Source organism: Tachypleus tridentatus, chromosome 3 (assembly GCF_004210375.1).
Source record: "Tachypleus tridentatus isolate NWPU-2018 chromosome 3, ASM421037v1, whole genome shotgun sequence".
Lineage (NCBI taxonomy): Eukaryota > Metazoa > Arthropoda > Merostomata > Xiphosura > Limulidae > Tachypleus > Tachypleus tridentatus.
Genome location: NC_134827.1, coordinates 107,578,362 through 107,591,769, shown reverse-complemented (window position 1 = coordinate 107,591,769; position 13,408 = coordinate 107,578,362). Strand labels below are relative to the sequence as shown.

General features: G+C 37.6%; 1 protein-coding gene across 1 annotated transcript in view; it reads right to left on the bottom strand.

Moving 5' to 3' along the window:
* The window catches only part of LOC143247698 (carbonic anhydrase-related protein 10-like), a 36,362-nt gene that overhangs the window by 9,658 nt on the left and 13,296 nt on the right, over positions 1–13,408 (bottom strand). The window contains exons 4-6 of the mRNA XM_076496103.1: positions 12,692–12,758; positions 10,813–10,967; positions 4,508–4,639 (exon numbers count right to left, since the gene is read on the bottom strand). Coding sequence (XP_076352218.1) covers positions 4,508–4,639; positions 10,813–10,967; positions 12,692–12,758 — 354 coding nt within the window. The remainder of the gene's footprint in view (positions 1–4,507; positions 4,640–10,812; positions 10,968–12,691; positions 12,759–13,408) is intronic.

Sequence of the window (13,408 nt, the reverse complement as noted above, 5' to 3'; positions counted from 1 at the left end):
CTGTACTGTGGACCGGTAGTTTACATCAAACCACTGTATACCTGTAATTTACATCACTGTACTGTGGACCGGTAGTTTACATCAAACCACTGTATACCTGTAATTTACATCACTGTACTGTGGACCGGTAGTTTACATCAAACCACTGTATACCTGTAATTTACATCACTGTACTGTGGACCCGTAGTTTACACCAAACCACTGTATACCTGTAATTTATATCACTGTACTGTGGACCTGTAGTTTACATCAAACCACTGTATACCTGTAATTTACATCACTGTACTGTGGACCGGTAGTTTACATCAAACCACTGTAAACCAGTAATTTATATCATTGTACTGTGGACACGTAGATTACATCAAACCACTGTATACCTGTAATTTACATCACTGTACTGTGGACCGGTAGTTTACATCAAACCACTGTATACCCGTAATTTACATCACTGTACTGTGGACACGTAGATTACATCAAACCACTGTATACCTGTAATTTACATCACTGTACTGTAGACCCGTAGTTTACATCAAACCACTGTATACCCGTAATTTACATCACTGTACTGTGGACACGTAGATTACATCAAACCACTGTATACCTGTAATTTACATCACTGTACTGTGGACCGGTAGTTTACATCAAACCACTGTATACCCGTAATTTACATCACTGTACTGTGGACACGTAGATTACATCAAACCACTGTATACCTGTAATTTACATCACTGTACTGTGGACCGGTAGTTTACATCAAACCACTGTATACCTGTAATTTACATCACTGTACTGTAGACCCGTAGTTTACATCAAACCACTGTATACCCGTAATTTACATCACTGTACTGTGGACACGTAGATTACATCAAACCACTGTATACCTGTAATTTACATCACTGTACTGTGGACCGGTAGTTTACATCAAACCACTGTATACCTGTAATTTACATCACTGTACTGTGGACCCGTAGTTTACACTAAACCATTGTATACCTGTAATTTACATCACTGTACTGTGGACCCGTAGTTTACATCAAACCACTGTATACCCGTAATTTACATCACTGTACTGTGGACCGGTAGTTTACATCAAACCATTGTATACCCGTAATTTACATCACTGTACTGTGGACACGTAGTTTACATCAAACCACTGTATGCCTGTAATTTACATCACTGTACTGTGGACACGTAGTTTACATCAAACCACTGTATACCCGTAATTTACATCACTGTACTGTGGACCGGTAGTTTACATCAAACCACTGTAAACCTGTAATTTATATCACTGTACTGTGGATTGGTAGTTTACACCAAACCATTGTATACCTGTAATTTACATCACTGTACTGTGGACCCGTAGTTTACATCAAACCACTGTAAACCTGTAATTTACATCACTGTACTGTGGACCTGTAGTTTACATCAAACCACTGTATACCTGTAATTTATATCATTGTACTGTAGACCGGTAGTTTACATCAAACCACTGTATACCTGTAATTTACATCACTGTACTGTGGACCCGTAGTTAACATCAAACCACTGTATACCTGTAATTTACATCACTGTACTGTGGACACGTAGTTTACATCAAACCACTGTATACCTGTAATTTACATCACTGTACTGTGGACACGTAGTTTACATCAAACCACTGTATACCTGTAATTTACATCACTGTACTGTGGACCCGTAGTTAACATCAAACCACTGTATACCTGTAATTTACATCACTGTACTGTGGACCCGTAGTTTACACCAAACCACTGTATACCTGTAATTTACATCACTGTACTGTGGACCCGTAGTTTACATCAAACCACTGTATACCTGTAATTTACATCACTGTACTGTGGACCCGTAGTTTACATCAAACCACTGTATACCTGTAATTTATATCACTGTACTGTGGACCCGTAGTTTACACTAAACCATTGTATACCTGTAATTTACATCACTGTACTGTGGACCCGTAGTTTACATCAAACCACTGTATACCTGTAATTTATATCACTGTACTGTGGATCCGTAGTTTACACTAAACCATTGTATACCCGTAGTTTACACTAAACCACTGTGGATCCATGGTTTACATTAAACCTCTATAAATTTTGAAAACATCAAAGTAATTTAATGAACTATTATGTGATATAGAGACAATGTTATTGTACGTTGATAGATTCATTGGTGTCCTTTCTATGAAGCTGGTATTCCTGTACTGTTTTTATGAGTTGAATAAAATCTATGGAATAAATACTAGAGATGAGGACGGTATATTTTATATCCGAGTTTTAACTACTGACACGAGAGAGTTGTAACTGGTTGTCTTAGTTCTAACTATTGACATGACCGAGTTTTAACTAGTTGTCTTAGCTCGAACTATTGACACGATCGAGTTTTAACCGTTTGTCTTAGCTCCAACTATTGACACGACCGAGTTTTAACTGGTTGTCTTAGCTCGAACTATTGATACGACCGCGTTTTAACTGGCTGTCTCAGCTCGAGCTATTGACGTGTTTGGCTTGCCTTGACTCAACCTCATGACATGACCGAGTTTTACCGGGCTTATCCCAGCTAGAATGGCTATTATCTTGTCCAGAAGGAGGTCTTCTTTTCACCGAAGGTCAAACTTGACAAACCTTAATTTAATGAAACATTTCTAAAACAAACCATCGAAGAAGAAGAACCGGAACGGTAGAAAACCTCTGGGGTCCAACTACAAGTTACTAATGAATTCACCAACGCTGTATTATTACAGCAAATAGCATCATTATTATTATTAGCTAAATAAAAAAGAATAATTTATAATTTTGTTTTAACAAGCGACCCCTGAGTTAACCAGGTGAAGTGCAGTAACTTGTTAAAGTGCAGAGTTCCGGCCAGATCCGGATAAGCAGCGGAACAAAGTTACTGGGATGGGTGGGGCGCCCTCTGGTGAGGAATGTACTACTTATGGAAGGTTCAAAGATAACGCAATACTTAAGTGTGGTCAGCTGTGGGTGATAATTATCCGTGGTGACAAGCCGGACACGGTCAGCAGCTCGCCAACACTGTTTATTGCGCCAACTTTTAAAACTATTTTAGTAACTAAACTGGAATCATCCTGGAAACTCATGATTAGTTTTATGCACTTCTGATACCAGCTTTGTCGTGTTTTCTTTTTTACGACCGTTTTCGGACGTGATTACATCGATACGTTTTCTATTGGCAATATCCCAGAAAATCTTCGATTTTTCGCAGGTCGTCTTCGGAACTGACCCTTCTGACATTTGTCTGGAAATCGGTGCACAACTGGTATACGTATTTTTAAAACAGTTTAGCGAAGTCGTGTTAAAACTACTGATGTTTATTTGTTTGTTTGTTTTTAGAAAGCTACTCGAGGGCTATCTCTGCTAGCCGTCCCTAATTTAGTAGTGTAAGACTAGAGGAAAGGCAGCTAATCATCACCACCCACCGCCCACTCTTGAGCTACTCTTTTACCAACGAATAGTGGGATTGACCGTTACATTATAACACCCCCAAGGCTGAAAGGGCGAGCATGTTTGGTGCGACGGGGATGCGAACCCGCGACCCTCAGATTACGAGTCGCACGCCTTAACACGCTTGGCCATGCCGGGCCAAACAACTGATGACCAGAAGTCAGTTTGTATCAAAACACTAACCCTAACTCAACAGGAATAATTTGATCTCTGTATGTGTATGTTTTGTGTGTTTCCTCCTAAAGTATGTCTGTTGTGTCCACCGAGGGGAATCGAACCCTGATTTTAATGTTGTAAATCCGAAGACTTATCGCTGTCCCACAAGGCGGACGAACCCTGATTTCAATGTTGTAAATCCGAAGTCTTATCGCTGTCCCACAAGGCGGACGAACCCTGATTTTAATGTCGTAAATCCGAAGACTTATCGCTGTCCCACAAGGCGGACGAACCCTGATTTTAATGTTGTAAATCCGAAGACTTATCGCTGTCCCACAAGGCGGACGAACCCTGATTTTAATGTCGTAAATCCGAAGACTTATCGCTGTCCCACAAGGCAGACGAACCCTGATTTTAATGTTGTAAATCCGAAGACTTATCGCTGTCCCACAAGGCGGACTCGATTACTCAACAACGTTTCACGTGTTATACAGTAACTGATTTTGTTTTTTTCTAAACGAAGTTGTCGACAGTACAACTAAATCCTGGGTATAACTGTTTGTAGGTGGTTTAATGGACACGCTCTGGTAAAGTCAGTGATTTGCTGTTACAAATAAATAATCAGAAATAATATCTGGAAATTGTAGAGCAATATAACGGAAAACATATTTTGCCCAAAAGACAGAAAAATCGAAACAAACATGTTTCACAAACAGTCTTTCGATAAGCATCGTTAGGTTGTGCAACAGTACTGTTTATTCTCAGTTTGTTTAAAGAAAACAAACAATTTTAATATTTTTCTAGCGAATTTTAAAGTTCTTGTAAGCTGAAACGTTAACTCAGATTTCACGTAGAGTCTCACAACTTACCTTGTGGCGGTTGAAATCAATGTTTGTTCTGAGCAGACGATTATGCCTAGCTTGAACTGGCCTAAAATTGTTCACCAGGGGCGCTTTTGGGTTATCGGGTTCTCCTTGCATTAGCTGTCTGAGAGCGTAAAGCTGTTGAGTGAATAAAAACTAAATAAATGGCTGTTAGCTAAGATTTTGAATAAATCGCAAATAAACGGACTTCAGTTAAAAGTTCGAGTGAAAAACATAAACAGGTGTTAGTTAAAAGTTGGAGTGAGAAACATAAACAGATATTAGCTCGGAGTTGTAGTGAACAAATAAACGCTTAATTAAAAGTTGCTGTAAAAATAAATTAATAGCTGTTAGTTTAGCGTTGGAGTAACAAAATATAAACAGGTTCTGTTAATAGTTTGAGTAAAAAGAAACTAAACAGTTGTTGGGTAATAATTGGAGAGAAAAATAAACAGCCGTTAGCTTAGGGTTAGAGTAAAACAGAAAACAAAGAGTTGTTAATTTAGAGATGAAGTAAAGAAAAAAGTAAAATAGACAACAGTTAGTAAAAACAAAAGGGAATTTTCAGTAGCCGCGACTGTAATTAGATCTCAAATTAATCAAGCTATCAGCTAAAATTTGTTCTTAAAAATTAAAACAAAAACCAACTCAGAGTAGTTATGTTAGAGCTAATAAACAGCTGTTGGTTAATAGTTGAATTAAAAAAAACAACAGAAAGAAAAGAAACAGCCGTTGTTTACGAATTGGGACATAAAAGGGAAAATAAACACAGTATACGTAAATAAATGAGAAATAAAGTAGAAATTATTTACAATAACTAAGAATACACGAGTTTTTTATTTCTGTAATTGAAATATGTCTGAAAGTTTTTACCAGACTCTCCTTTTGTCTTTTCCTACTTAATTTTTAATCATATCGATTTTCTCAATGAAGTATATCTGTCTACACGTTTGGCGCGTTTTTTGAACCAGCTGATTCAGCAAGACACGTTAGGGTAAAACGTTGTTGTAAAATATTAATTTTTGTTAAATAAAAGACAGAGGTGGGAAGGATATATATTATAGATTGTTACAAAAGACGAGCCAATTAAACGTGTTCGGTATTCCAACTTGTAAGGTATCTTTATTCACAACGTGGACCAATCATGGGGGAACAACCAGTCAATAATTTGTCGCCTATACAGCTACTCTTCATTACATAGCGACTGTTAAAGTTTTAGCGCCCCTATAGATAAAAGTGCAAAGCGTGTTTAGCGTTTACACTTCTCACACTTTGGACATAACTATACACTGCCCGAAACGCTATATACTGGGTCAAGCTTGTCACTGCTAATTGGTTTGAATTTTGCGCTATACGACGGCTATCTTCTGCGCTATTAATCCATAATTTAGCAGTGTAAGACAAGAATAGTAAACTAAACTAAACTAACGTGGCACGGGTTCAGTTTAGAGAGAGAGAAATCAGAAGAGTTCTCTCCCCAACTGGGGTGTTCAGGAACGTTGTGGTTCCTCTTCGTCCCCATTCGTGGATTGTTATTAAGATTAAGTGGTGTTTTTTTTTTTATTTAATAAATTAATTATTGTTATTATTCTTGACTTTTTGGGTGGAGGATGTCTCTCTAAATGTTGTCTTGGGTGGAGGCAAAAGTAGCAGCGGAAAGAAAGGCCGGGACCTGTCCCGAAAGGAAGAAGTTGAGCAGATGTGAACATGAATATGATTCAAATCCAGATCAAATCAAACGGCACGATTCAGGGTCTGGCAAAAGAGTTGCCTGGGCTGGGATCTAGAAATCCAATGCCTAAAGATTTTGATGTGGGGGGAAACGGGAGTGCCCCGAGAAAACCCACTTTCACAGGACAGGCGCCGAAAGTTTTGCCTGTCGTGTGCCCTGTACCTGAAAAAAAGGAATTCATGTTAATAACATGGATTTTATTTATTTAGATTCTTTGTTGAGTGGATTGTGATTCTTGAAATATGTTGTAAGGTGATATGTATTTTGTTGGTGCACTTGATAATTTGTGTAGTCATGCCGTTAGTTTGTTTCTATTTTCTGCTTTTAGATAATATTTGAGAGAAAGTTCTGTTATTCTATCTCTTATAGTTGGTAAATTACTAATTTGGTGTAGATAATTTGTTTGTGTAAAGGATGGTAAACTGAATGCGGATTTTAATATTTTGTTTTGTTGCACTTGGATTTTCTGGAGTGTGTTGTTTGACATATTGTATGTTACTTGACATCCGTACTCTATTAGTGGACGGATGTAAGCCTTGTATATTTGTATAATGGTGTTCGGTGTGCATTTCGATTGTTTACCAGTTATAGTCTTTAGATATGAAATTCTTTTTCTGATTGATGAGTGTATATTGTTTATGTGTTTTTTCCATGTTAGTTTTGTGTCGAAAGTGACGTCAAGGAATGTGATGTTTTTGCTCATGTTAATGGTTGTGTTTCCAAGTGATAGATTTATTTTTTCTAGATTTTTTCTTTGCTTTTTTAGTTTTCTATAGAAGGTGATTGCTTGTGTTTTTGTCGGATTTAACACGACCCTCCACTTGTTGCTCCATGTTGAGACGTTGTTTAGTGATTCTTGTACGCGAGACATGGCCATTACTGGGTTTCTGGAGGTGCTCCAGATTGCGATGTCGTCTGCGTATTGTGAATTGTATGTGTATGTTAGATTTGGAAAAGGTATGTCACTGACGAAAATTATGTATAGAAGTGGAGAGAGACTGATCCTTGGGGCACTCCTGCCGTTATATTAAATAATTTGGATATAGTTTTATTGACTTTTACTTGTGCTGTTCTATTGGTTAAGAAATTTGAAACCCATTTGACTATCGTGGGATTTATTTGTAGGTGGTTTAGTTTGTATATGATGGCATTGTGCCAAACACTGTCGAATGCTTTTTTGAGATCTAGGAATACCCCGATGGTTACTTGATTGTTGTTGTAAGCTTTGTAGATTGATTCGGTGAGTCGTGTGAGGTGATCTGTTGTTTGTCTATTTTTTCTGGAGGCATTTTTAGTTTCTGGAAGGATGTTGTTCGATTCGCAAAAATGGAGGAGACGGTTGGAGATAATTCTCTCCATCAGTTTGCCAAGGAAGCTTAACACACTGATGGGGCGGAAATTATCTGGATTTGTTCTATTAGTTTGTTTCTTGGGGATCGTTGTTATGATGGCTTTTTTCCACGTGTCAGGGTAGTACCCGGTCGCTAGTGAAATGTTCATGATGTTTGTGAGGTGTTGTAGTAGGAGAGTGGAACTTTTTTTGAGAATAATATTTGGTATTTGGTCATGTCCGGGGGAAGTGTTCTTCAAGTTTTTGATATTAATTTTTAGTTCGGATATGGTTATTTTTCTATTGATTGAATTTGAGTATGCTTCTAGTGTCTCGCCAGGGAATCCTGGTGAGAATGAAGCTTGATTTGTATTTATGAAGTTGTTGACATGGTGTTGTGTGTCGAAATCTACTGAGTTTAAATCGCTAAAAGCGGATTTGTAATAGTCAGCTAATAAGTCAGCTTTCTCTCCGTCCGTCCTTGCGATTTTATTGTTGTGTGTGATATGTTGTAGCATGTGATTTGTGTTTTTGTCTGAAGCAATACTCTTGAATTTTTTCCAGAATTCTTTTGGATTGTTCTTGGTTTTTTCTAAGTTTTTACAGAAGTTATGCCAATTGTTTTCTCTGACTTTTTTAATTTCTTGTTTAATTTTTGTATTTGTTCTATTGATTTCTGTTTTAATGTGTGGATCGCGTGTGACGTAGTGTGTTCGTCTTAATTGTCTGCGTTTGATTATTAGTGCGTGAATTTCTGGTGTTAGAGTCCATTGAATAAGTGATTGTTTTCTTTTTGATTTAGGAATTGTGTTTTTTATGGCTTTCTTTATGGCTTCTGTAATTTGATCAACATAGTTGTCTAGTTCTGCTTTGTTATTTACATGTTCGGTTGGATGGGGTAGGTATGAGTCCAGAGAGGCATTAAAAGTGAGCCAGTCTGTTTCAGTGTAGGTGTATGCGGAAGGAGTCACGTACGCCACAGCAGGGTGGCGCGGGTGAATCATACATGACATGGGGAAGTGGTCACTAGTGATTTCATCAAGCACTTTAAAGTTAGATATTCTGTTAACCATGTCCTTGGGCGCGATGATGAAATCGAATAGTGGTATTGTTTAGTGTGACGGGGATTCGAACCCGCCACCCTCAGATTACGAGTCGAGTGCCTTAACCACCTGGCTATGCCGGGCCCTCTGTACTAAACCTGCTGTAGAAAGCTATCAACTGAGAAGCATTTGAACTCCGGTGTGGATGAATAACAAGTCAATTTCAAGAAAGCCTTAACAGAAGTCATATATAAACATCGCTTCTCCCCGAAGCTCACGCTCGAAGGAAGGAATCCTCGCAAAGTTTATAATACTTGGTAAGCACGTGCAGATCAATGGAATATTTAGGAGAAATAATTTTGTACACGAGTAGCAGAGTCTCTCTCCGTTAGTTTCTCGCAAATTTCATTTAAACGGATTTCTAGCTAATCAGTTGTTCAAAAAAACAATTAAAAAGCTGTCGAAGCCACCTAATTTATGCAACAACCCCTGACACAGACGGCCAACTTCCTGCAGTGATATAAATTACTAAACAGAGATCAAATATTATATTAGCTTCCCTGATAGATAACAAGGCTTAAGGAATAATTAAAAAAAACACTACGAAACTGTTGTCGTAATTATCTTCTGTGAAGCCACCAGTCTCTTCTTTTAAAGGGACGTACGCTATCAAATAATAATTTAGAGGGGGTCATCAGGCTAAGTAGCTTTTCTTTTAAAGGGAGGTTACGCCACCAAACTTTTATTTAAGGGAAGTGAAAAGATTGTTAGCCTAATGTCCTCTTAAAGAAAATGGATGTTACGTTAGAAAAGTTCTTTTAAAGATACGTCACGTTAAAAGCCTTTTTCTTTTAAAGTAATTTATATGAAAAACATTTTTCTTTAAGGCGCGCATTAGGCTAAGAAGATTTTCTTTTAGAGCGACATTACAGTGTCTAACTTTTCTCAGAAGATACAAGTTCAGGAAATTGCTCTATATTGGAAGTGAGACGAGAGACGGACAGCAGACTGATGGAACATTATCATCAGATGTCATCCTGAGACTGGATTATGAACCGACTTCTGATGCAGCCATCAAAACCGGCGAATCAAAATAGATATACCACTGCTTCAGACCTCGGATTGTCTCCCTGGGGGCCAAATCAATTTGGAACAAATATACAGGCAGCTGGAAGTGACAAGAGACGACGTCACGAGCAAAGCTCCCCACGTTCTGAATGTTGATGTTTTTGCTATTTCGTCTCTAACAGGAAACGCGCTTCGTAAAACTCAACACCAAAACAGTGACAGAACCATTTAGATCTAAATCATCAAATACACCATATTTGGCAACAAAATTTCAGAGGTAATTGTTGATCAATGTTAGCGTCTCTGGCAAGGAACGTAGAATTTTTTAATATTATATATTTCGTTATTAATTTGTAATTAAGATAACATAATTGTCATACCTTTTCAGATGAATTTTTACAAGGATTTAAAGCCAATTTCAACCCGTGGTTTACACTAGCCATATTATATACATATATACACTGTTATGCCCATAAGCCGGATAACGCAACAACTGAACTACAAGGGTTAAGTATTAATTGTATGTAAAGACCTGTCGAATTGGGCAGTATATAAAAATTTAGGTCTCAGAATTTGTAGTAAATACTGGAGAAATTTAGATTAAATAACGAACTTTACTCTTAGGTTAACACTAACAGAAGATCTCTATATTTCAGCCATCGTTTCATCACTGCAGTTTCATCTAGCTCTGATGAAGCCGCCATGGCGAAACGTTTGTTGTTTTTTTTTAATTTCGCGCAAAGCTACACGAAGGCTAACTCTGTTAGCCGTCCCTAATTTAGTAGTGTAAGACTAGAGGGAAGATAGCTAGTCATCACCACCCACCGTTAACTATTGGGCTACAGGCTACTCTTTTTACCAACGAATAGTAGGTTTTACCGTAACGTTATAACGCCCCCACGGCCTATATAGGGCAGGCAAGTTTGGTGTGACGGGGATTTGAACCCGTGACACTCAGATTACGACTCGAACACTTTAACCACTTGGCCACGGCGGATTGACCTGAAGTGAAATGAGTTTTTGTTTAATCATTATCTGGAAAGTGAAAGTCTTTCTTTTTCCACTCGTTAAAATATATGCATCTCACCAGTATGCACTGCAGAAGTTAAACTATACCGTTACAAAGACCGTGACATACCTGTTGTATTGTTATATAAAGTGGTTTGTTCATCACAAGCCACGTGACAGTCTCGTGACATCCGGGCATTGTTAACGAGCCTTCGTACGTTGTATAAAAATGGGTATCTGGAAGAAGTTCACGGACCGAAAGAGACTTCAGAACAGCTTTTTGCCCTGTAAGAGGTAGGCGTTAATCTATATCAAAATAGAGAACACGAGATCGATCAGACATTCACATCGTAAAAAAACAGTCTGTTAAACTGGAATGATTTCAAAACAGTGGCGTTAATTGACTCAATAAAGCAAAGAATTCCTGTATAAACAAAGTTATCCAAATCGTAAAGGACAACTGAGTGATATTTTGAGGTCTCTTTGTTAGTAAGCACAAAGCTACACAAAAGGGCTAACTGTGCTCCACACAAACTGGGTATCGAAATCCGGTTTGTAGTGCCCAAAGCCTATAGGCATATCACTATGCCACTTGGGGGGGGGAGATATTTTAAAATAGCGCAATAACACAGCTTCTTCTTAAGGGTATCTCCACTTCCCTGTGGGCACTACATTTTCATATACCTTCTCTTCTAATGATACATTCTTACTCTAGTCCATCGTCTTTCCTTTTTTTGTTTAATATTTACAATCTGCTATCAGATAAATTTTCATTTTATAATTTCAACAATCATTCGAACAAATCACACGCTCATGTTATTAAAAACGATAACGACACGTTTATTAAAATAAAAAAAAATGGACCAGCGACGAAAACTGGAAATCAATAAATCATTCGAAGACTGGACAGTTCAACCTCTGGACAGTTTACCTATCTGACACACCTGTATTAACAAACACTTACCTTAGAACTCTGGACAGTTTACCTATCTGACACACCTGTATTAACACACACTTACCTTAGAACTCTGGACAGTTTACCTATATGATACACCTGAATTAACACACACTTACTTTAGAACTCTGGACAGTTGAACTATCTGACACACCTGTATTAACAAACACTTACCTTAGAACTCTGGACAGTTTACCTATCTGACACACCTGTATTAACAAACACTTACCTTAGAACTCTGGACAGTTGAACTATCTGACACACCTGTATTAACAAACACTTACCTTAGAACTCTGGACAATTTACCTATCTGACACACCTGTATTAACGAACACTTACCTTTGTTAAGAACTCTGGACAGTTGAACTATCTGACACACCTGTATTAACAAACACTTACCTTAGAACTCTGGACAATTTACCTATCTGACACACCTGTATTAACGAACACTTACCTTTCTTAAGAACTCTGGACAGTTGAACTATCTGACACATCTGTATTAACGAACACTTACCTTTGTTAAGAACTCTGAACAGTTGAACTATCTGACACACCTGTATTAACGAACACTTACCTTTGTTAAGAACTCTGGATAGTTGAACTATCTGACACACTTGTAGTAACGAACACTTACCTTTGTTAAGAACTCTGGACAGTTTACCTATCTGACACACCTGTATTAACGAACACTTACCTTTGTTAAGAACTCTGAACAGTTGAACTATCTGACACACCTGTATTAACGAACACTTACCTTTGTTAAGAACTCTGAACAGTTGAACTATCTGACACACCTGTATTAACGAACACTTACCTTTGTTAAGAACTCTGGATAGTTGAACTATCTGACACACCTGTATTAACGAACACTTACCTTTGTTAAGAACTCTGGACAGTTGAACTATCTGACACACCTGTAGTAACGAACACTTACCTTTGTTAAGAACTCTGGACAGTTGAACTATCTGACACACCTGTAGTAACGTACACATACCTTTGTTACGAACTCTGGACAGTTTACCTATCTGACACACCTGTATTAACAAACACTTACCTTTGTTAAGAACTCTGGACAGTTGACTTGTTAGAAGTCGAAGTTCAGAACTTATTTCGTCGCCAACCTTTAAGAAAATAACAGATTTTTAATTCACCATGTGAAACGTGTTTTGGTTCAAATTAAACTTTAACCACGATCTTTTCTAGTTATTACTGCACCCACTGAAAAAAAACAGACATTTTTTGCACCTTAAAATACACCCACTCTTAACTTCATTTTCACTGTCACACGTCTACAGACAACGAAACAATATATTTCCAAAACAATATGTGAAACGTTTGATTGTTTTTTGAGTACAATGGTGGACAATGGATACTTTTGAGACTGTGCCCATCATATGAATCGAAGCACTAATTTTAACGTTGTAAACATTTTTATCAATCGCTGAACGACGGAAGACCAAAGGTGAAATGAATCAACTTTAAGAAACCCATAGCAGTAAATGAAGTTAACAAATGACGACCTCGTGTTCAGTGATACATAAAACAGAATCAAGAAACTTGTTTACTGGATCAGACACCTTCTCAATTACACCCTATTGTCTTTTGATTTTAATTTGTATAGTTTATTTAGTAATTGTTATATTTCTTTATTAAACTGTCATCTTACACCTGTTTTAATTTTAGAATTTTGTTAAAATTGGCACCATTTTGTCAGTGACCCATGGGATCTGACATAGCTGTTCGTAATTTTGGATTATCGATTTGGTTTGTT